The sequence below is a fragment of the Biomphalaria glabrata genome, chromosome 5 (genome assembly GCF_947242115.1).
Source record: "Biomphalaria glabrata chromosome 5, xgBioGlab47.1, whole genome shotgun sequence".
Lineage (NCBI taxonomy): Eukaryota > Metazoa > Mollusca > Gastropoda > Planorbidae > Biomphalaria > Biomphalaria glabrata.
The window spans coordinates 22,009,857-22,032,867 of record NC_074715.1 but is presented as its reverse complement, the minus strand read 5'-3'; the positions used below and the strand labels follow the sequence as shown (position 1 = coordinate 22,032,867).

Here is a 23,011-nt window from a genome sequence, read left to right as displayed (position 1 = left end):
GCTGTTGAAATCTTATAAACTCTTGATACAGATCTTTAGCATTCCAATTCAAGATTGGTTGCTCAAAATAAAAAGAAGCCATTATTAGATTAATAAAAACCTTTGTCTGGACAGCTTTTCAAGTTTTATTCTGACACCATGTAGAATATTCGTGTTACACAAATAACAAACTAGTGTTTAAGAGGGAAGACATATTAGGAACTCCATTTATTACGTAAACACAAGCGGTGTTGCACTGACGCGCTAGTGTGCAAATGTACATATAATACTATTATGTTACAGGTGGGCCTTTTCCTATCCACCATTTGGGGAGGCGCTCGATTGGAGAACCAAAACTCCACTGAAGTAATAATATTTAAATAATATTATTTAGAACAAAATCTAACTAAAAAAAAAAACGTCTTTTCACTGGCAATCTGGAGTCGTCTGTTGTACTTAGGACCGTTGATGACAATGCTGCTTATCTTGCATCATTCACACTGAATGGCCAACCTCATTCCACCGTCACCAAAGAAAATCATATTTCGCAATGACAAATGATAGAAGCCTATTGACTTACAATATTATTGTATTGTATTATTATGTCTCATTATATACCCAATTATATTTCTAAGAGCTTATGGTCATATAAAGTCTAAATTATGTAGGCCTACTGGTCTAATATAATTAGAATTATAGGCTACCTGATTGGCACTGTGTAAGGCGTCTCCATACTAAAAGTGCACTTTTGATATCCAGTAAATAAAACAATTGTTGACTATCCTATTTGATGTTGGGACTGTTCATAGCAGATATGTTGATTAGGCAGCCTATTTGAGACGTCAATACCAAATATCTATATATAGCCTACATCCTTCGAATTGATGTCCCTTTTATTTATGTCCAATCTAAACCAGTCCTTAAGGGACTGCAGGCACGACATGGCCTAAATTGTGCCGATGTGCCTAAAATCAAAATCAAATCAAATCAAAACCAACTAAAGAATTTCGACGGATGGTAGGCCTATACTGAAACTTGTGGGAAGGCAAGAGAGGAACAAATAATAGCCACGTATTGATGTAGCCCTTAGGGTAGATTAAAAAACGTATAAGCTAAGAACAGTTTGTTCTTAAGTTCAATAAAATCACATGCAGCATGATTTGCCTTTAACATTGAAAAAAAAAAGCCAATGTTCCTAGGACCTCGAAAAACCAATAAATAGCTTATACTAAGCTGTGGAAGAAAGCCTTTGGTCAAGGGTCTTTAGCATGACTCTATTTGTAGGTAGCAGCGTTTCTAGTTTTTGATATCGAAACGTGAGTTACGTGACAGACGGACGGAACTGACGGACTACATAAAACTTTGCTCTTTAGTGGGGGCAGCTGAAAACTAGATTGATAAGTTTTTGCATAATGTGGCATCCGTAAAAATCTGACCTTCACAACGTTCAAAAGTTTGTTCATCTTCCTGTCAACAAAGGAAGTATACTACTAGGTCTTCACGATATAATGCAGGAAATTCCCAAACATCACTCCTGTTGAAATGTTCCAATTAGATAAACTAATTTTACTAATTATCAAAGAAATAAAAAAAAAAATTAAGTTATAGACAGTAGCGCCACTAGGATTGGTGTAACCCGGTGCGGTAAGCTTTTTTTTCCCAATAGAAATAAACTATCGCTGGTTTGTCATTTTATAAGTGTCGATTCTATTTTAAAATTTTGTTGTTATTGAAATTTTATCAATATATTAAAATGTAATATTATTAAAATTAGAAACTAAAAGAACATGTTTACTTCATTATTTAAAGAGCTTATTGCGAAAACGGTTTTACATATTTTAAACGATACCAATATATTAAAATGTTTTTTTTTTGTTTGGGGGGGAGGGGTTAATTTGTGTTGACTTAATAGGCCTATTTAGGCCTATAGTTCTATATATTAAACTTAAACCTGCTCGGGCATTTAGTTACTGCTAGCGACTTCAGATAGTGTTCAGTTAGGATCAAAAGTAGATTTGTAACAAAAGTGAGATGCAATCATGCCATTTGCTTGATTTGTACAAACCACTTGTCAGACAACTCCTTCACTACATGTGCTGCATTAGACAATTGGTTAATTTCTGGGAAAAGGTTTGTGATGTGTGGACAGATGATGTTTCAATGTTACATTATGTGAAAGGTACCACAAATCGAACTCAATATAGGCCTACGATTCACCTGCAAATATTAGCAAGGAAGATTCTACCACAACTAACAAAAAGTCACGAAAATCATCTGGAAAGAATCTGATCATTCTAAATAAAGCTTCAAATTAGATGAAAATAAAAAGTACATATCTTTATTTTATTTTTGGAACATGTTCAACATGACACTAAACTAGTCAAAATGGTTAGGAAGATAATTTCTGTGGAAAACACTTGCATATAATAAAAGACAAACTTTTAGTGCACCGTACTTTCTATCTCTATCAGAGCTGTTTTCTAACTAGATTTTATGAGTGTAAATATGGAAATAAACTATATGAACGATAATCTTAATAATATTTTGTTAAAGACTACCACGAGAAATAAACAGTCCAAACTTTCTTACTGTTATTAGCTTATAAAATCTAGCGATCTTCATGCTTCATCCTACTTCAAAACTTTTGTCAATAGAACATAAAACTCACAATATTTAATGGCATATTTGTCTCTTATGATGACTGATTAGACTCGCTGTTTTAGCTTTGTTCAATAAGTGACAACGAAACTGCGTGACAGATAAATAATTGCAATTGCTAACACTAACATCCTACCCTAACGTTGACCCGACAATAGAGCGCTCAATTTCCCCACAAAATTGCGCAAGACGAAAATAACACGGAATTCTAGAGTCTATGATGAGTATAAAAGTACCGGCTTTTTGTAAGTGACGGTCCTGGGCAGCATTTGTCTTTGTGGCCTCTATCTTCTTCGCTATGAATAGATCTAAAAGTATGCCACAGTTGCAGAGAAAGAGAGTACTTTACAATTGTGTATCATTTTCCTCCCCCCCCCCCTCCACCAATGTTTTAAAATACATAACTTGCTAAAAATATGTTTTGAAATGTGGTGACCCCGTTCAATGATTTGATATATGATAATGTGTGAGTTTCACATGTGTTTTATAATATAATCAGAAATCTTGATTATCTGCGGCATCTCTCTTTGATCAAACCAGGGCGTCTCAATATTGACAAACTTTTAGGTGTGTCAGGATTAGTTAATCTGGCGATCCCATTTCTTATCTGTAAATACTGCCTTCCAAGAACTAAATGATGCTCGACCATGTTGTAGGGAATCGGTATGACTATTGGGAGGACAACTTTATTAGTCGCCAGAGTGACTCCAAGATTTCCGATAGCATTATGTTAGAGATCGGGCACAGGACAATCTTCGACGAACAAACAATTTCAGCTATTATCGGTCATCACCCCAATATCTACAAGTTAATGTCTCATTTCCTCAGAGAACAGAACAGTGAGAACAAGATTCTGAGGTACAATGCTGGATAACTAAGTAAAGCTGCAAGCAAGACAAAGTACCTCCAACTTAACAGACGTCTTGCAGCTATATCGCCAATGTACGGAAACAAGCCGCTGATGGGAGTTCCTACGTGACATTGCATACAATTTAAATTTGTGAAAGTATGGAAGTATCTTTGCATGTTTTTGATGTGCACTTTTGGAATGTAAATAAATTATATCTTTTGAAATCATTCATGTTTTGCCTTATAATTCTTGCCTAATATTGTCGGGGAACCTACTTCCATACATGTCAGATTTAAAAAAATAGAATTATAAAGAATTCACCAAGTCAAACTGTATGCAATGTCACAGAAACTCCATCATGCCATCAATGGCTTGGTTCCATACATTGGCAATAGCCTATAGACAAAAGATGTCTGTTAGGTTGGAGGGCTTTATCTTGCTTGCAGCTTTACTTCATTCTCCAGCATAAGAATCATGTTCTCAATTTATTTCTGTTCTCAGAGGAAGTGATTTACAATCCAAATTGACACTCCTATAACTTTTATAAAGGAAGGAAGGAAATAGCAAAATTGATGATTGAATTGGTCAGTCGTAGCCTGAGATTAATGATTAAACAACAATTTGGCGATTAAGAAATGTGATCGCGAGCTTGACTTAATCCTAACACACCTAAGTTGATCGATGTGGCGCCATGAGAAGTTTAATGAAAACTAGAGATTAAGAGATTTTCAATAGTTTTCATTAAACTCGTCCTAAAATAGATCTATATAACAACATTAAAATCTCCTTATTTTCAAAACATCTTTATTATTCAGTCTATATATTGCTGATAATTATTTAAGATAACACAAATAGCTAAAACCTGTGTTGGTCAAGGACTTCCTAATCTTGTCAGCTTTGTCAAATCTCAACACTAAGTACACAAATTGGTTGTGTGTCACCAACAAAATAGTCCAATTAATTTTATTTACATTTCTGGATTTGTGCATAGAAACTCTGCTTTACAAAAAATATCTTCTAATATTTTTGGTATCTGAGACAACAGCTTCATGTATGCAAATGAAACCTGGACGCTGACAAAAAACCCTCCCAGAAAATCTGCTAAAAACATGGGAAAGGAAAATCCTCAGAACAATTCAGGTTGCCATACATGAGGAAACTGGACAGAGCACCACCCACCAGTTCTATGAAGACCTATCCATAGTGATGAAATAAGAAAAAAACAGATTATGTTGGGCAGGTCACTTCAAAAGAATGTCAGAGAACAGAGAAGCAAAGATTGTTCACCGACAATAACCAAAAGGCAGGTGCCCTGAAGGCATGGGTTTGGTGGTTTGATGAGGACAAGCAGATCTACAACAGCTAAGAGTCCGAGCAAGGAGACATAAAGCACAGGAGAGATCAGAATGGAAAGATGTGCTAGAGCAGGCCAGGGCCCTCTATGGGCTGTAGTGCCACTGGAATGAATGGATATGAGATTGATATTCCTTAAAAACATGCACTCAAGTAGCTATATAGTATATAGAGATAAAAATAAGAAGATAGATATTTCCCACCTCCTTTTTTTTAAATAATGTTCTTTTTTATTTTTATTATTTCCTTTGTTTTATTAGACACAAATTGGTCTGATCAGAAAATCTAGACTCAAACAACATTGAACAGCGTACTTTCACTGCTTTGATTTACACAACTTTAAATAATACAATCAGCATCATTGAATAAGTGAATAATGACAGAAAAATACAACGCAAATGGTTTTAATCCAGCCACAGTTTAGTTTTAATTTTGTCACCAATTCCAAATTTCATTTGAAAAAAAAACATTAACAGTATTTATACACCATTGAAAAAAAAAGTAACATCTACACATTTATTTATGTGAGTGTTTGTAAGATACAGGATTGGAATATTGAATTGAAATTTAGTACACAATATACACAATTGAAAATAAAAGTTACTCTAATGTGCAGTGAGTATGACTGGAACTATTGTATTAATCAATTTGAAATTTAGTTTGTGAGTGAGAATGTAGCATTATATTTAGAATGTAACTAACAATCTGTATGTATAAAAAATATATATTTACATTGACTTTTTAAGTCTGATAATATAATCAAAATATAATTAAATTATTCACATTTTTCAAACTCAAGAGATGTCTAGAAATATCTTAAATTCCTATATTATGCAAAATTCATTACTTTTAAATTCCAAGACTGAATATTTACTTCAGATTTTCACACCTACTGCTAGGGTCTTGACAAGCATGTAACAGAACAACATATTTTTCTATCCTTTCTAGATATAACCTAATTGATTTGTGTCTGTATCAAGTTTATGCTATTAAAAACCTACTTATATGTCTCTCTTTAAGTTTCTAAGCTCAAACTTGACCAATAAAGATGGCATATATTAATTTTCCATTAATTTATTAAGTAAAATTAAAACTATTGTTGGTTTAAATATTGCACTTGTAAACAAAATACATGTTTTAGAGTTCAATGATTTTTTGTATGTCCCCAAAGAACAATTTCTATAATAAAAAGTGTGTGCCAAAAATGAAAAGAAAATGGTATAACAATGAAATTAATGAGCAATATCACATGTCAGCATATCAAAGATAAATTAAAGAGAACATAACAATAAAATATTTTATTAAAAGAGAACATAATAAAAAGATATCATATCAATCTTAAAACCATGTCAAGCTACCAGAAGACTTTCATTCAAGAATTCGTTTTGTTGTCAGATTCTGGATCACATTGGTATTCACTGTTTTCGAAACTTGACTAGCCTGCAATGCTTGCTGAACACTTTGCTGTGACTCATTTAATTTATTTGACCCTGTAGCCATGGTTACTGTGGTGAAGGCCACTGTTGTGTTGACATTGACTTGATCAGAGGCAGTTGAAGGGATGTAGAAAAAATATAACTGAAGAATGGAAAAGATAAAATATATAAAGAAAAAATAAAACAAAATGCTTTACATTGATTCTAACAACATAGTAACATTGATTACAGTTGTATGTATAGGTCTACTTGTGATTCTGTGGTATACACAATGTAACAGAGAGTGAAGTTAACATCTGCAAGAAGTATAGTTGTATCAAATAATGAACAAATAACAAGGTGATTCACCATTGAATAATATTATTTAAAAAAAAAAATTAAAAAAAAAACAATGACAAAGCTTTAAGTTTATTAAAAAAAACAGACTTTACCAGTGAGGAAAAAATATTTTGACAAATATGTTAATCTTGAAATATTTTTAATGTAGCATTTTTTTAATTATTTATTTTGAAATAATACAGATATTTATGCAAATATTTTCTATCTACTGAATAAGTACTCATATATAGTTAGAATCCATAAAGAGGGGGGGGGGGAGGAGGGAATGAAAAGGTGATTGATAAAGAATCCATTCAAGAAAAACAGACACTTTTTAATCCTTTAAATCAGTTACATCACAAGGGTGCAGTGATAATTTGCACAACCAAACTTCTCTTTTATTTCCATTCAGAAGTCTTACAGTATGTCTGATTCGTCATTTTGTTTAGCCAGCAGGCAAATAACCTTAATCTTTCAACCCTGCACTGGACTTGAAAAAAAAAAAAAAGACTAGATTTCACTGGTCTCTAACCATAGGGTGATTGGGGTAAAAAGAAGAACTAATAATAAACTAAGAAATTCAGTTTAAAAAAGAAGCAAAAAAAAAAAAAAACATGAAGACATTGAAATTGAGCATGTGTGAAAACTCCCACAACTGATTGTAAAAAACAAGACAATCAAATGAATCACCTTGTCCTATTTATTTGTCTAATTGGAAAGAAAACAAGCATTGACAGCTGGAGATCCTATAAAAAAGGTGAAGTCCCAATGGAAAAGTTGAATTGGCATTAGAGGGGTCAATACAAAGATTCACTTGACCAACATTGATAAAAAGAGTCATTGCATTAGAATGGTTTCCAATTAGAATGGACTTGATGCATGCTCAGAGCGTTGCAATAAAACATTGTTTTAAGTGGCACAAATTTAACAAAGGTAGACTACACAAACACAACAAAGGTAGACTATACAAACTTATATGGTAGTTTCTTTTGAGAGATGTGACAAAAAAAAAACCCAAACATTTATCTTAACATTCTTCTCTAATAACAAGATACAAATATAAATGTCAACAGAGCTAGTATTTCTAAACTAGTATAATTTAATGGTTCATTTATGGGATTTTTAATTTTTGGATCTTTAAGGTGCTTCTGAGTTCACCCAGTTCTTTTAGGTACCTGACATTAGTTGGGGAAAAGTAAAGGCGGTTGGTCATTTCGCTGGCCACTTGACACCCTTTAACACAGAAACAGATGACCTTTACATCATCTGCCCAAGGTCGGAAAAGGGTAATTACTTTTTTATGTAAGTAGAAACAGTTGTTAAAGCCTAAGTTTACTGTTATTGGGCTAATATATATTATATATATATTTCATGTTATAAACCTGGTGGTGGCACAGATGGGGGTAGTGGTGTGAGTGTAGTCAGCCGACGCAAATCGCCCCAGGCCAGCGCTAGACGAGCGGTCAACCGTGACGAGTTACGATGGTCAGCCGAGTCGAGTGTCAACACGGCGGTTCGGGAAGGATCGACGGCGGTTCGTGAACAGAGCTCAGGAGTGTCACGAGAGTTGTAGTCATCTGACCACCTGGAAACGTCGAGCGGCGTTCTGTCCGGTTCGAGAAGGCCAGTAGGGACCCTATATAAGAGCGGAGGTGTCGCAGTAAAGACGGTTCACGGCAGGGGTTCAGAGCCCGGTTCACTACAGTCCGGTCGACTACAGCACAGTTCAGCGGTGTGGTTCTGTACGGAGCATTACGACGGTTCAGTGCGGAGTACTGTCAAGTACAGTTGAGACGGCTGGCGTCTTGATCTTGGTCTGTGATCGAGTCCGACACAACGAGCCTAGTGTGTGAAGTCAGTCCTAAACTGTTGAACCCAGTGCAAGCCCGGAACGAGACGTTGAGGCCAGTGCAAGAGTTGATACGGCGGAACGGTGTTATCGGAGAGATATTTGTACAGTGTACGTGTTGCCAATTGTACAGTATTGGCTGTTATTTATCGACATTAAACTATTACGTTACTTTGGAGCCCTGAGTTGTCAGGTTCTTTAGGTTGGTGGTGTATGGTGCAGTTTGCAGAGAGCCTGGATAGTGAGAATCGTAACAATATGAAGTGAAGGTATTTTTAAAACAAAGGTTGCTCATCCAGCAGCTAAAAAATGCATGGTTGGGGTAGAATTATATTAAGTTTTCAAATTATCAGCTTTATTATAGGTCCATTTTTTAATAAAGGAGTGATAGTGAAGTAGTTAGTGAGTTCTGACAATATGCATATTTAAAACTAGCATATTAGCACCGTACTGACTTTTTTGTATGAACTCTTTCTTCAGACAAAGCTTCTAAATGACATAAATAAAGAGCCTTATTTGTGACACTGGGTTTAATACTATGTGTATGTGTCATGTCATTCAGAGGTTGTGTATATCTTCAGTTGGGATGAAAGATTTAGCGAATTCTTTGTCCTCAAATGAACACAAACATGCTCCATAATGAGTAAAGCAAATAAAAATAATCCACAAGTTGAAGTATGAACATAACAAACTTCATAATGAATAGAGCTAATGAAAGTAATAAAAAAATAGAAATATGAAAAATTTACCAACAAGAATAATTATTATAAGTCTGAATCATAATATTGAATTCTTATGATATAGATTTGTTAAGCCTGACTAGTACTAATTAAATGAATAGAAAGAACTGAATAAACTTGGACACTATGCTCAGATTTCTTTATATACAAGTATGTTCAATCTTTCTAGAGAGTGCATTGTGATATTACAAGAACTTTCTTACCTAATTCTAGCTGTGCTACTCATAACTAGAAAACATAAATAAATGATGCCATACTAGTTAATAGCACAATAGAAAAAAGAAAAATGCATAAGAAGACTTGTTAAAATTTACAAAGTAAACAAAGTTCAAGGCTATGTTCCTTGCATATCACCATGAAGAGTCCCGAAATATAGTAAAAATAAATGAACTCAGTTATGGTGAATTAACAAGATCATTAAGACTTTCTTCAAAGTATGATATCATATATAAAGAGAATAAGGCAAAGGATAAAATGGAATAAAAACTTAATAGAAGTTGTCAGTCAAATAGAATGACATTTTATAGATGACAAAAACTTGAGAGGAGTAGGGGGTGCTGATAAACAGTTCACTTATATTGCCTCAGTGATCCAACAGACTACATGATATTTAAAGGTGAAACTATTTTTTGTATTACATATATGTGGATGCAAGCAACGGAACACCAATTGCCAGCAAGTGTGGTTGACAACCCAAAAAAAACCTGCAAGCATGATGGTACTTATGCCTTCATGACTTAAATAATACATTAACCACTATTTTTGCAGTAATAAAAAATAATATATATCTATTTATGCATTTTCTTTCAATACAAAAAAATACTCAGCTTTTATTTAAATTGCTATTAGTAATATTACTTATATAAATGTAAGTTTTGCTCTTTCATAAATATTTTATATGCACACTATATTATGATAAATACTTGGGAAAGAAAAATTCTCAGAAAATTTGATGGTGCCATACATGAGGAAACTGGATGTGATGAAATAAAAAGAAACAGATTATGTTGGGCAGTTCACCTCGGAAGAATGTCAGAGAACAGAGGAGCAAAGATTGTTCACTGGCAAAAACCAAAAGGCAAGCAACCCAAAGGCAGACCACGAGTACGGTGGTTAGATGATGTAGAGGCAGATCTACAACAGCTAAGAGTCTGGGCATGGACATGTAAAGCACAGTATAGATCAGAGTGGAGAGATGTGCTAAAGCAGGCCAGGGCCCCTGCATGGGCTGTAGTGCCACTGAGATGGATGGATGCATGCATACTATATTAGTATAAATTGTTCACTTGTATACATCTTGTCATCATAGAGATAAAAACTAACTAATCAGGTCACAATATATCTAGTTAAAATTCAAGTCATAACTACATTTGGAAGGAGATGGAATTAGGCACTCAAGAGTAGTGGAACAATGGATTGATTGAAAAAAGATTTAGTTCATATGAAATTTTGAGAGAAGTGAAAAGAAGAACAGAAATATTAGACTACTAGAAAGGACAAAATGCTTTCTTTAGGTCTATTCTCATAATCCTGCAAGCCTGTCCCTAAATTAATTTATATACATTAAGCCTAACAAGTTCCTATCTACAGTATTCAGTATTGTGTGTATATTAGGGCTACATTTACTTGGTGTTTCAATTATAAATAAAATTTATTGTAATTATGTTAAAAGTTAGCTCTGTTTCATATAAATTATTTAATGTGTCTATATTTGTTGGCCAACAGAGAAGCTCTAGTTAACTAGAAGAAAGCTAAAGTTGGATCTTCAAACTAATAAATAGTATCATAGATTGCATTTACTAAATCTAGTCTTTGTGTGTTGTTTCTAGTTGGATTATTTATTAGTCTAGATACAGACTAGTCTTTGGTGTTGAGCCTAGATAAGTAGATTATTATCTTATAGCTCTGATTCTAAAAAGACTCTTAATGATAAATTTGATATAGAATTCTAATCTAGCCTTATCTCATCTGTCCCTTGACTTTCGTCTAAGGGGTGCTGACAGTTTGCATAACCATTCTATAATGTTATCCAGCTAGCTTTTCTTTGGACGACCCTTTCTTCTTGCTCCCTTTGTGTACTTTGGACAATGACTTTTGATACTGAGTTATGTCTTACAATATGACCAAACCAGCTCAGCTTTTGTTTATTCACAGTATTAAGTTCTTCCTTTTTGCCAGCTACAGAGTGTTGACTTGTAAAAGTATAAAATTAATTTGTCTTCTTTTCCCAGTATCTTTAGTATTTACTCTCGAAGACTTGGATTCTTCTTTCAGCAGATGCCAAGCTTAAAAGGGGATTTATCTCTTAAAATTGATTCTCCATCTCTTGTTATGTTTGACCCTAGGTATTTAAATGAGTTAACTTCTAATGTTTGGCCATTCAACAGTATGCAACATCTCGTACTATGGCCACAACAAACTAATATTTTTTCTCTTTACAGCTCTGATTACCATGCCAATTGCTCTAGCAGCAGCATTCAGTTTTGATATAAGATCTTGTACCTGGAAAGAGGTATATATCATCTGCAAACCTTAGATTGGAAATAGGACGCCAATTTATGGTCAAGCTAGGAGTAAAGTTTCCATTATAATAAGCTCCAGAAATATGTTAAAAAGAGCATCCTTGCCGCAATCCTATGGATGTCCTAAACATTTCTTCAATTTGGTTGTTCAGAAGTACTGTGTTATTTGCCTTTTGATGTTTTTATCTAATCTATATTGAACTCCCTCATCACTTGCCACATGCCAAACCCTGTCAAAAGCTTTTTTAAAGTCTACGAAGTTGTGTACCAGTTTCTTTTGGTGTTGAAAGCATTTTTAATTAACAGTCTAATGTTAACTATTTGTTCAACAGTGCTTCTACCTGCTCTGAAGTTTGCCTATTCTTTGGAAAGGACATCCTCAGCTTTTCTTCTGAGTATGTTGAGAATTATTCTTGGCATTATCTTGCTCGGGTGACTCATTAGAATTACTATTCAATAGTTTTGGCACTGTCTCTAAGTTTCCATTCTTGGGCAGTGGAATAATTAATGATTGGTTCCATTCTTTTAGCCATGTTTTTTTTCCCCATATTTTCTGGCAGATTGTCCTAAAACATATAGCTTTTTGTGAGCCACCATGTTTTAAAAGTTCTGATGGTATGTTAAGTGATTTTATTGCTTCCCCTACTTCTGACTCAAAAAACGGAGCTTCGCTAAGTTCTCTGTTGTCCCAAGGTGTTTTGTTGATTAGACTGCATTTGGGATTTATCTCAAAGTTAAACAGATCTTAGCAATATTCTGTCCATCTTCTAAGCACATCTGCTTCTTCAATTACTCTGGTTCTTGCTTGTCTTGTGTTGGTTAAAGCTTTTAATGTTTTGTATGCTTTTTTGATATTGCCAACTAGTCTAGATCTAGATAATAAAGATTAGATTATTTTATTCTAAATCTAGACATTTAATACTAACATAATAGATCAATGTAATAAATCTATCACTTTGTGTGTGTTGTTTCTGTTTAGTTTTTCAAAGAAGTTTTCTTAGAATAGAATCTATATTTATAGATCTAGATCTAAAACTAAAACATTAATGTACACTTTAATAGGCTAATATATAAAAAAAAGATTCTTGATCGACCGCCGGCGGACAATGGTTATGCTTTCCCTGGATGTGGCAAAATATGTAGGTCACAGATGGGGCTGCATAACCACAGGAAATACTGCATTCCCCAATAGTCTTCTGACTCGAAGACAAGCCTTGATTATCATCATTATTATTATTATAAAAAAAAATAAAATTTGTAAGTCTAAAGTAGTCTAGATTTAATACATTAAAATTCTTTCTGTCAATGTCAATGGAAGTGCTGAGAATATTTGGTCATTGATGCTATTATAAATTATGAATGTTTTACTGCTGTTAATTGGTTTATAAATTTTGAATGTTTCATTGCTATTATAAAGTTTTAATGTTATACTGCTATTAATCGGTTAGAATGTTTCACCGCTATTATAAAGTTTAAATGTTTTACAGCTATTAAAAGATTTCAATGTTTTGGTGCTATTATAAAGTTTGAATGTTTTACAGCTATTATAAAGTTATTTTTTTTTATTTTTATATATTATAAAGTTATTTTTTTAATTTTTATATATTATAAAGTTATTTTTTTTAATGTAATTTTTCTGGCATGCTGCAAATCTTGCATCCATGCATATAAATATTATGTATAAATATTATGCCTACCATAACCTGACTACTTACCACAAAACCAGCTGCTAAAGCTGCATGCATTATAAAAATGAAAGCCATCATTCCTAAAGCAATCTGTAGATATATTAGAAAACAAATATATAAATCAATGTTCCTGTAAAAGCAACATAAAGTAATAATATATAGTAATATAAATAACAACACAAACAAAGACCTGAATGAAAAAAAAAATGATTGTCAGACTTACCTTTTTATTATCCTCACTAACTGCTGGCCAAAAGGTTAAAAGTAAAACACTGCCAGAGAGCACAGCACCAACAACAACAAGTGTCCACTGAAGCCAAGATACTTGTATAGCCCACAAAATCTAAAGGCAAAGAAAAAGTATATCAACTATAGATTAAATTGCAACATTTGCTTTGGCCAAATTAAATATTCTCTTGCCAGTGGGAAACATTTTTATTTAGTTCTTATTATGCAAAATAGATTTGCCTTAATATTTTCGGACTTCGGATTTCCATGCAATTTTGATATTGACATCATTGAAATGATTAATAGTGACCTCGTTCTACATAAGTTTCAGGAAGAAACACAACATAATTTAATAAAAAACAAAAAAACTTAGCATTTTTTGGGGGTTGTTCAGATTTTATAAGGGTAGAGAATAAATTGCAGTAACACTAAAATGTAAAAACCAAATCACATTTCCCTGGCTTATTGCAAAACAAAATTGGAAGGACTGGGTTAAAATCTGATTGTTAATATTATTTTCAAATTACAGCCTTATTTGCAAGTGAAAATAATGTCTTAGTATTAATTTTAAAAATAAGTAAAGTTCCCCTTTCAGACCTAGCAATCTATAGGGCAGCTGATGTAAAGGTCATGTTTCTGTTGACCATTATTAACGAGGGTGTCATGTGGCCAGCACAATGACAAACCGTCTTTACTTTACCACAACTATTGTCAGGTACCAAATAGAGCTGTCTGGACTCAGAGGTTCCCTAAAGATCCGTAAATTTAAAAATCCCAGTCTTGACAAGCATTCAAACCTGGGATCCCTCAGTTCTGAAGCAAACCCCTTTACCACTCAGACACCATGCTTCTATGCCTTATTATACTATCGATAATTAATGAAGAAAATAAGATTTATTATGAAAGGCAATATTCTTTGAAAAAAATGTTAACCCTAACCCTTTTTTTATTTGAGCTGTTAGAATAAATATATCGCATAAATCTTTTACGTTTCATGACTCTTACTACTGTAAACATCATTCCTTTTAAATGTAGGTTGGAAAATATTTAAACAGTACATTGGACACATTACACATGAATACAGGCCATCAAACATGAAGAAATGAGTGAAGCAAACAAAATGTTTATGAATACTTACTGAGATGGGAATGTAAATAACTAGCGAGTAACCATAGACACAGATCATTTCCAAGAAAGTAAACTTGGCTTGACTGCCTCGCCACCAGAGCACACCATAAAGCAATAGAGGAATGACCCACCAGTAACTAAATATGGCTGTAGCAGCAAAGGTCACTGTGAGGAAATAATAAATATGTTGATATAAACATGACTTAGATTATGTTAAGGATGGGCTACTTCCTTGTTTTTTAGAAAATTGATTTGCTCTATTGAACAAGTGTAATCTATTTCTGTGATATTTTTAAAAAATTAATAAATATCTTGAACTTCTTTATTTGATATGATTAAATTTGAACAAAACTCTCCAACTGAGGATGTCTTAAAATTGTTGAAGTTATCTAATGACAGCAGCTGTGAAAAGCTTGGACTGAGAAGCAAATCCTACTATGCTTTCTCAGATGATGTATTATTATTACCAATATAATATACTTGATAAAACTTAAAGATTTTCCAACAATTGAAGAGGTTAAATCTGGAATAGCTAAACATAAAAGCCAGGTTCTAATGGTATACCAGTAGAAGTCTTAAAAAATGTGCTGATGTTCTAAGGAAAAGACATTCTTTTGTGAAAAAGGGCTACTCTGCATGACATTATTTCCAAATGGCAGTAGCAAGAAAAAAAGTCATCTTTAACATTATAATAGAGAAGATGAAGTGTTATCTAAACCCAGTTTTTATGTTTACAGAGAGACTTTAGACAAGGTTTGGTTATGCAAGAAAAACTAAAAGAATAAAACTTGTATGCTCATTTCCTTATAGAGACTGGTGTAAAGCAGAGGTATATATTAGTCACAACCCATTTTGGTTATCGTCTTTGGCACAATACTCAAAAATGAAAAAGTGATTATAAATTAAGTAATCTATAACAAATTCATCTCTGATTGCAAAGATGATTGTTTCTTAGCTTCACTATGCTGATCATTGCACTCTACTTGCCCACAATAAAAAAACATTTTAGTTTGTGTAAACAAATTTCTTGACACTAAAAACCTGAAAATAAACAATCTCTAGAAATCTTCCACTTAGCATCACAAATTAATGTTAATGGTGATTCTATAATGAAGTAATCATTTTAAATATCAGGACACACAGTAACCAATAATCATCATTTACAAGAGAAAAAGATAACCCTGTAAATTAAGTTAGCAGCACTTTTATCCACTTTCCAACAAGACCTTGACACATTTTCCCAACCAAGCAATACATAAATCACATTTCAGACTAATGACAAGCTGCCATGAATACAGGTGCATAAATTGAAAAGAGAACTTAAATTGAGCCCATTCAGACAACTACTTCTATTTTAAATGTGACCAAATATTTTAATTGCAGCTGTGTCTGCCTTGGGAATAGAAAATAAGGCATTATAATTACTAAACAATGACTTTAATTTGTACACTTTACTATAGTTTATAGCATCCAAGAAGTGTGTGGAATATAACTTATATGCCTAATTGTACACTAAATCTAAAACTAGGCATTCAGGCATGTGAATGTATTACCTTTGTGAAAATCATATTTCCATTTGTAAGATCCAACAGCACTGAAATAGTTTGCCATGTTTCCAGCAATGGCAGTGGTGAAAACCAATGTTGTACATATCCAGAAAGGTCCTAAGCAATAAATATGTAGAAATATTTTTATCAAAACTAATATAAAAAGAATTACACATAAGTGACCATAAAACACCTCCATTCTACTGATAAAAATATCCTACCATATAAATCAGGATTGGGTCTTATTTGTTTGATCAAATAGTTTTGCCCAGGTCTGGGCACCATGGAGGCCATTATTCTTTTGCCCACTTGCTCTGTCTCCACATTAAAAAATTGTTGGTAGTAAGCAAAAGTCCAGAAAGAATGGCTGCTTTTCTCTTTGAGCAGCTGAAAATATTTTTGGAATAAAAAAAAAACTTTCAAATTTGCGTTTGCTTTAAACAATGAAATAATATGGTAACAAATATATTTGTGTATGTTTTATTAGTTAAACATTAATAATTTTCATAACTTAGCTAACTTGCTTTTTTTTCCAACTGTTATGTATAATATTTATAAAATTGCAGTAAGGTAATGCCAAATATTGTTGTTTGTAGATGCTATTTATCTAAGCTATATGACAAACCATTAATACTTCTCTGTAATACTAGGTTAATAAATATATACTAGTTTCCTCATTACTTTTTACTCATATCTATACAGAATTATTTAGCAAAGATAATTATAGCTTTTATATAGCGCTACTTTCATGCTTATAGCATGGAGTGTTATGGTCCAATCTCATTTGTAGACCAGTGGGGGGAAGGCTATCTGGGAGAAGGTTTTCTGTGCTGCCTTTAGGCACTCGGTGTCGGGTGTCGAACCTGAAGCCCCCATCATAAGTAGCCAAGCCAAGTTCAGGCATACTTAGCCTCTCAACCATGCATCCCACTAGATAGTTGTAAGGCATAGTCATTACTTCTTTAGATATTTGAATTTTGAAACCTTTTTATAAGATTTTTAAAACCTACTAGATCTATGTGTTAAGAAGAAAAGTTTTCATTATTTTGAAGTTGACTGTCAATAGTAACAAATTTGACTTCAAGTAAATGTTTCATACATTTTTTTGTATAATTAATAATAATTTTTTAGCTGCAAGTTTCATTTTAAACAAATTAATTTATTTTCCTGACTTAAGAACATTGTATCTCTTAATTCTTTTCTCTAATAATTTGAAACTAGCATTTCAACATTGTACCTTGGCATTGTCAGATTCCTCATCATCTGAATCTGCTGCCGAATGAGGAAAATCTGTAAACTTGTGTGTTTGATCATTACCACTTGGTTCATGGGGAATGTCTTAAACAAATAAAAAACAATTTTTTCCAAACTATTAAAATATTTTTCTCACAAACGAAACATTGTTCCTTAAAATATAAAAACTTTCTGTTGCAAGAAATAAAAAAAGAAGTGATGAAAATATTAATAACCTTAATTAAAAAATTGTGTTGAAGGCTAACATTATGATTTCGAAATCAAAGGTAAAATGTTATCAAGAAGGGATTTCATGTATCCTGAGAGAATATACATTAAACAAAAAACATACATAAAATGAAGTAATCTAGGTAAAAATATGCAAACATCAAGCATAAATATTACATATTGATTACTAAGAAAGCAAAATATAATAAATCCCCTTAAAAAAAAAAAAAGCTTATCTAAAGGGGAAGAACTCTGTTCTTAAAACTTTATCTACCAATAATGTACTAATTATTTCCCTTATTTAATATCAAACAAAATACTTATTTACCAGTAACTAATTAACTAATTGAGTATTTTTGTTTATTGAGTCATGCTTTGTTTGGTACAATAAATAATTCTTTAAAGTATCAACTTGATCAGAGAATGTGTGAGGGAGAAACAGTGTAAACAGTTAGTTAAGGGGACTGAACCCAACAAATTTAGCCATGTATGTGAATAATGAAGTAATAGTTTCCCTTGTTACTATTAAACAAAATAATGAATTACCAGTATTAATTGTCTAATTGGTTCCTTTTGTTTTATTGATTCATGTCTTGTCTAAGTCAATGAATAATTTTGCGAAGTTTCAACTTGATCCAAGAATGGGTGTGGAAAAAATAATGTGTACACACTTTTTACCAGACAGACAGAAAATGTTGATTTAAACTTGAAAAAAAAAAAGGAAGAACTAGAGTGAGAAGGAGAGTGGGGTGTGGATCAGTGGCTAAAGATTGATTTTTCATCAGTAAAATAGCACCAGGTTTTTATCATGTTGATACAAATATGCTAGAAGGTAAAAATGAAATTTTTTATTTTTTTTTTGTTTACATGTCAGCATTGTAAAACTATATCTACATGCTATAACACTTTTAGGTAACAAACTTACTAAGTAATCAATATATTAGATACAGTTGAAGGAGGGGAGTTTTGTTTGCAAATGTTAACTAGTATATAATATTTTCAGCAAAAATTTCACTTCATATCATCATCAAGTCTATAACAAAAACAACAACAAACACATACCTTGAAAATTAAGAAAATCTTGTCTTTCATCCTATGTAATGAAAACAATGTAAACAAAATAAGCATCAAATGATCAGGTTTATCTTTCTTCTCTGTAAATAATGTTTAAAATCTAGATGTCATTGTTCAAATAAAACATAATAACTTTCTCACAATATAATGATAATTAAATCTGAAAAAAAAATCTGATATAAAACACTTGTTTATTCATAGTTTATTTAATTTCAATGTAATGCCAATAAAATATTTTAAAATTCATCAGGACTCACAAAATATTGTACTGGTTCTAACATCAAGATAAATTTTAAAGAGAGAATATGCAGATTCAATACTACTAAAACTAGAATATTGAAGACTTAATAAAAATAATTTAATTTATAGAGCACAAACAAAATGTAAGCTCAAGGCACTGTGATAACATTACAAACATAAACAAGTGAGCTAAATTGAAAAACTAATCTAATAAAGTTTTAAAAAGATAGGTCTTAATGTTCTTCTTGAATGTAGTGTAGCATGTCTGTCTGTCTGAGATCAATGGGGAATGAGTTCCAAGCCTTTGATCTGTGCACTGAAAAAGCCCACAGACTGTAGCTTTTGAGTAATATAGCAACTAATTAGATTGATTAACATTTTAAGCAGAACTATAGAAGTAGAGGAGACATAGAGAAGAAGAAAAGTGAGCAAAGGCATCATCAATACATGGCTTTTATTTGATTCAGACTTATGACTTTACTAGCACACATGGCCTCTTTGCAGTTCTAGAAAAGAATAGGCTTGTTACGACACAACTCTTGAAAAATAGTAGAAAAAAAAACAAACATATACTCTCAGGTTCCAATTTAGAAATACTTTAATTAATATTATCACTAATTACGTAAACATAATAGTTTCAACTTGCTTCATGTTCATATCTCTCTAGCTTCCTCCTTTTAATCTACCTTCCATTCAATATCCATATTCACACCATTTTTCATTCACACCATGCTGCGCTACGACCGTAACACCCCCCCTTGTTTGCCAAGTTCGATGTATATCAAACGTCATTTAAATATCAAATGAAATTATTTTTTTTACAGTCATCCCAATATACTATGCCAAGACGTCCTCAACGAACCAATTAGAACAAATCTCATAATTCAGAACTATATATAAACTATAATTAAATATGTTACAATAATTTTAATAATATATTTTAATTTCTAACAATGATTTCACCAACTCCTCAATAGAACACCATAGAATATTAATATCTCGATACCTCCCTCATGTAACAAAGCTTCGTTAATCCATATAGTCACTAATTTACTTATTTATGAGTACATTTACATAATTCTCCAATCTGTTCTTAATTTGTCCATATAGACCCCCAGGGATCTACGAAGACTTCCAAGGGGTCTATGAAAGATCAAAAATAAATTGGGGTCCATGAGATGTCAACAGGGTCTACGATGATAGATTTAATTGAAACAGGTCATGACTTAAAATAATTTTTACATCCTATTTATGTAATTCTTTCATTTATTAATATATTATTTGTTCCTTAGTTAATCTTTTAAATATTTATCCTGCTATTCAAACGAACAATTATTGTATTTAATTTCAATACTTATTTAAATAGCTTAATTTTGTCTACATGTAACTAATGTTTAACATTAACAAAAAGAAATGTAATTGTAAAGATTTGATTATTTAAGATTGATCAATACTTCCTTATCAAATAAACTGCTGCCTAAGTGAAAGTGAGTTTTTTATGATGATATGAAACCAATTACGCTGGAGGATCATCCAAGACAATGCCACACTGACAAAAATAAATAAAGATTTGAAAAACTTTCGAACACTCAAAGATTAAGTTCAGAATTAGACTCACAAAATCTCTCTTCGACATCATATAGAGAAGTTGATGGTTTGTGAGCGTCTAACAAGATCTCTTTGATCATCATCATCATCTCTTTACTTATACCAAAATATGTAAAACACTATACATAAAACATTAATTTTTACCAGCCATTGTTGTTTTAAAAACTGTTAAACACAAACCTACATCTGATATTATTAAAAGACGTTCTTTAAGCAACAATACATTTCAAGGTCACTTTGTGTTAAATATGAGTTATTATATTAAAAGCTTCTTATGTAGCTCTTTGGAAAACGACATATATACAGCTTGGGATCAGTGGCGTCATAATATCAGGGTGTAGGGCTGTAAACTGCCTAAGGGTTGTTGGCTCCTTATTTTTCCTCAGGGTTTACCAATAAAACCTTTCATGTATAGTTGCAAGGCAGCAGAGGTTTGAATTCAGTTTTCCTTCTGCTAGGTGGGTAGCTAGCCAAGGCTAATGAGCCCTTCCTGCTCGAAGCTTACAGGTTTAGGCTACAGTTACTTGCCTTCGCCCCTTCTCCTGTTTATGAAAACAGCTCAGCTGACCCAATAATTGAGCCACACGTTAAAGATCAAGAAATAGACGTGAAACTGATCTTTGCAAAAACTTTCACAAATTAATTAATGAATTACTTAATATTTAATGTTTGAAGGACTTCTTCATACAACAACAAATTCTTATACGAAACATAGTATCCATAGCAACGGATGATACACCCACCAAAAGAAAAAAAAATATTTTAATTGGTTTAAATTTGATTTTTTTTTTCAATCCTTATCATCATCATCAAACTCCATTAGAGTGAGGGCTTAAGAGGCTCAAATCCTCTCTTGCAAAAGCCCTGGACAGAAACCCTGCTGTCTTGTGTAGTGCATAAATGTTTTTTGTATTATAGCCAGGGCTTGATGAAAGCTTACAGCCTGATCAGTGGGTGGAATTTGCCCTCCCTGGTGGGCCAAAGAGTCTGCAATTGTGTTGCCAGTCATACCTATGTGACTTGGAACCCACTGCATTATTACAGGGGTGCCATAGCGTTGTTTAATGTTATTTTTTTTCAATAAAAAAGATATATCTCTATAATTAAATATGTAGCTTTAAATTACTTTTTCCCTATTCAACTCACTACAATTAGAAATTAGTTTTAAAAAATGTTGATGAATTTGCAAAAATTTGCAAGTTAAGCAGGGGGTCTTCCGAAAACCAGAAAACATGGAAAGGGTTCTACGAGACAAAAAAGTTTGAGAACCACTGTTCTAGATTTAGATATAAAACTTTATTTTTTTTTTACAACATATCCATAGCTAGATCTAGAGCTACATCTGATCAAGTTAGCTTCATTTTTTTTACTTGGCAGCATTTCAACTGCCAAAATAAGTTTTGATTAAAAAAATCGGATGTGTTTCTGATCAGGATAGGACAAGAAATGTTGCGAAAAATACTTCATGACACGAACTTTCATGATTACCTAGTAGTAGTAGGCCTACTACTATTCTAGTTCTAGTACTGCAGAAGAGTAGTAGTAGTAAGTAGTAGTAGTAGTAGACTCATAATCGTCATATGCAACACTGCCAGTGGCAACACTCACACTGCACTCAGTCATAGTCATCACTGTCATCAGTGATGATATTTAGATATTATTGATATGACTATCAGTATCATTGACTATGACTCATACTCAAAGTATCATAATCATACTCATTGAACTTGAACTAAATTGTTTAAATTCTAAATATTGAAATTGAAGTAATGAACTTATCATCAATCATCTGATCTTATTCCTTAGCCTTAGTTAGTCTTATGAACTTTTATGAAGTCATTCTAAATCATACTAGATCTAGAATCTAAAAGTAAATCTAAATGAAATGTCTTCAATTATTTTAAATTTAAATTTATTATTATTAGGGTAAGATCAGGAGATCTAGTATGCTAGTGTAAACGATTTGAGCTAAATAAAAAAAAAAATTACACACATTGTCTGAACCAGCAACGTCGACTGTTGTTGTTGTGGCCATTTTGTATCGTCTTTTAGTTTATTTTTAAGACTGAAGAGTAAACTATCTCAAAATGTTTCCTCACTCACAGAACAATATATTTTTATAGTGAACCTATTTATAGATTATAGCTATATTATTATATTATATTATTTATAGATTCCAGCAAAATTTGATAATGCATCAAAACTGAGCTTAAGTTTCCTTAAGTTATTGTATTTTATTTGTAAGCTAGTAGAATATATGTAGGACTAATCTCAAACGCATCTTATTAGATAGTATAGGCCTTTGGTAGACCTATAAAGTATTGAAGCCCAA

General features: G+C 32.4%; 1 protein-coding gene and 1 long non-coding RNA gene across 4 annotated transcripts; one reads left to right on the top strand and one right to left on the bottom strand.

Annotated features, from left to right (window-relative positions):
- Positions 1-5,242: 5,242 nt before the first annotated feature.
- On the bottom strand, positions 5,243-22,810 carry LOC106068955 (protein YIPF1-like). 2 transcript variants are annotated; one of them, XM_056030415.1, is made up of 10 exons: positions 22,673-22,810; positions 18,820-18,850; positions 17,534-17,634; positions 16,518-16,683; positions 16,303-16,413; positions 14,760-14,914; positions 13,617-13,736; positions 13,421-13,483; positions 9,387-9,411; positions 6,290-6,418 (listed from the first exon to the last, which is right to left on the bottom strand). In XM_056030415.1, exons 1-9 carry the CDS (start codon positions 22,712-22,714, stop codon positions 9,406-9,408), a joined length of 795 nt encoding a protein of 264 aa, XP_055886390.1. In that variant the 5' UTR covers positions 22,715-22,810; the 3' UTR covers positions 6,290-6,418; positions 9,387-9,405. The 2 variants fall into 2 exon arrangements, with proteins under 2 accessions (XP_013083932.1, XP_055886390.1); XM_013228478.2 differs by lacking the exon at positions 9,387-9,411 and having other exon boundaries at positions 5,243-6,418; positions 22,673-22,809.
- On the top strand, positions 7,267-13,618 carry LOC129926433 (uncharacterized). Of its 2 annotated transcripts, none has more exons than XR_008778086.1 (3): positions 7,267-7,551; positions 7,737-7,880; positions 11,625-13,618. It is a non-coding gene; the product is annotated as an uncharacterized LOC129926433 (long non-coding RNA). The 2 variants fall into 2 exon arrangements; XR_008778085.1 differs by having other exon boundaries at positions 7,737-7,896.
- Positions 22,811-23,011: the final 201 nt, after the last annotated feature.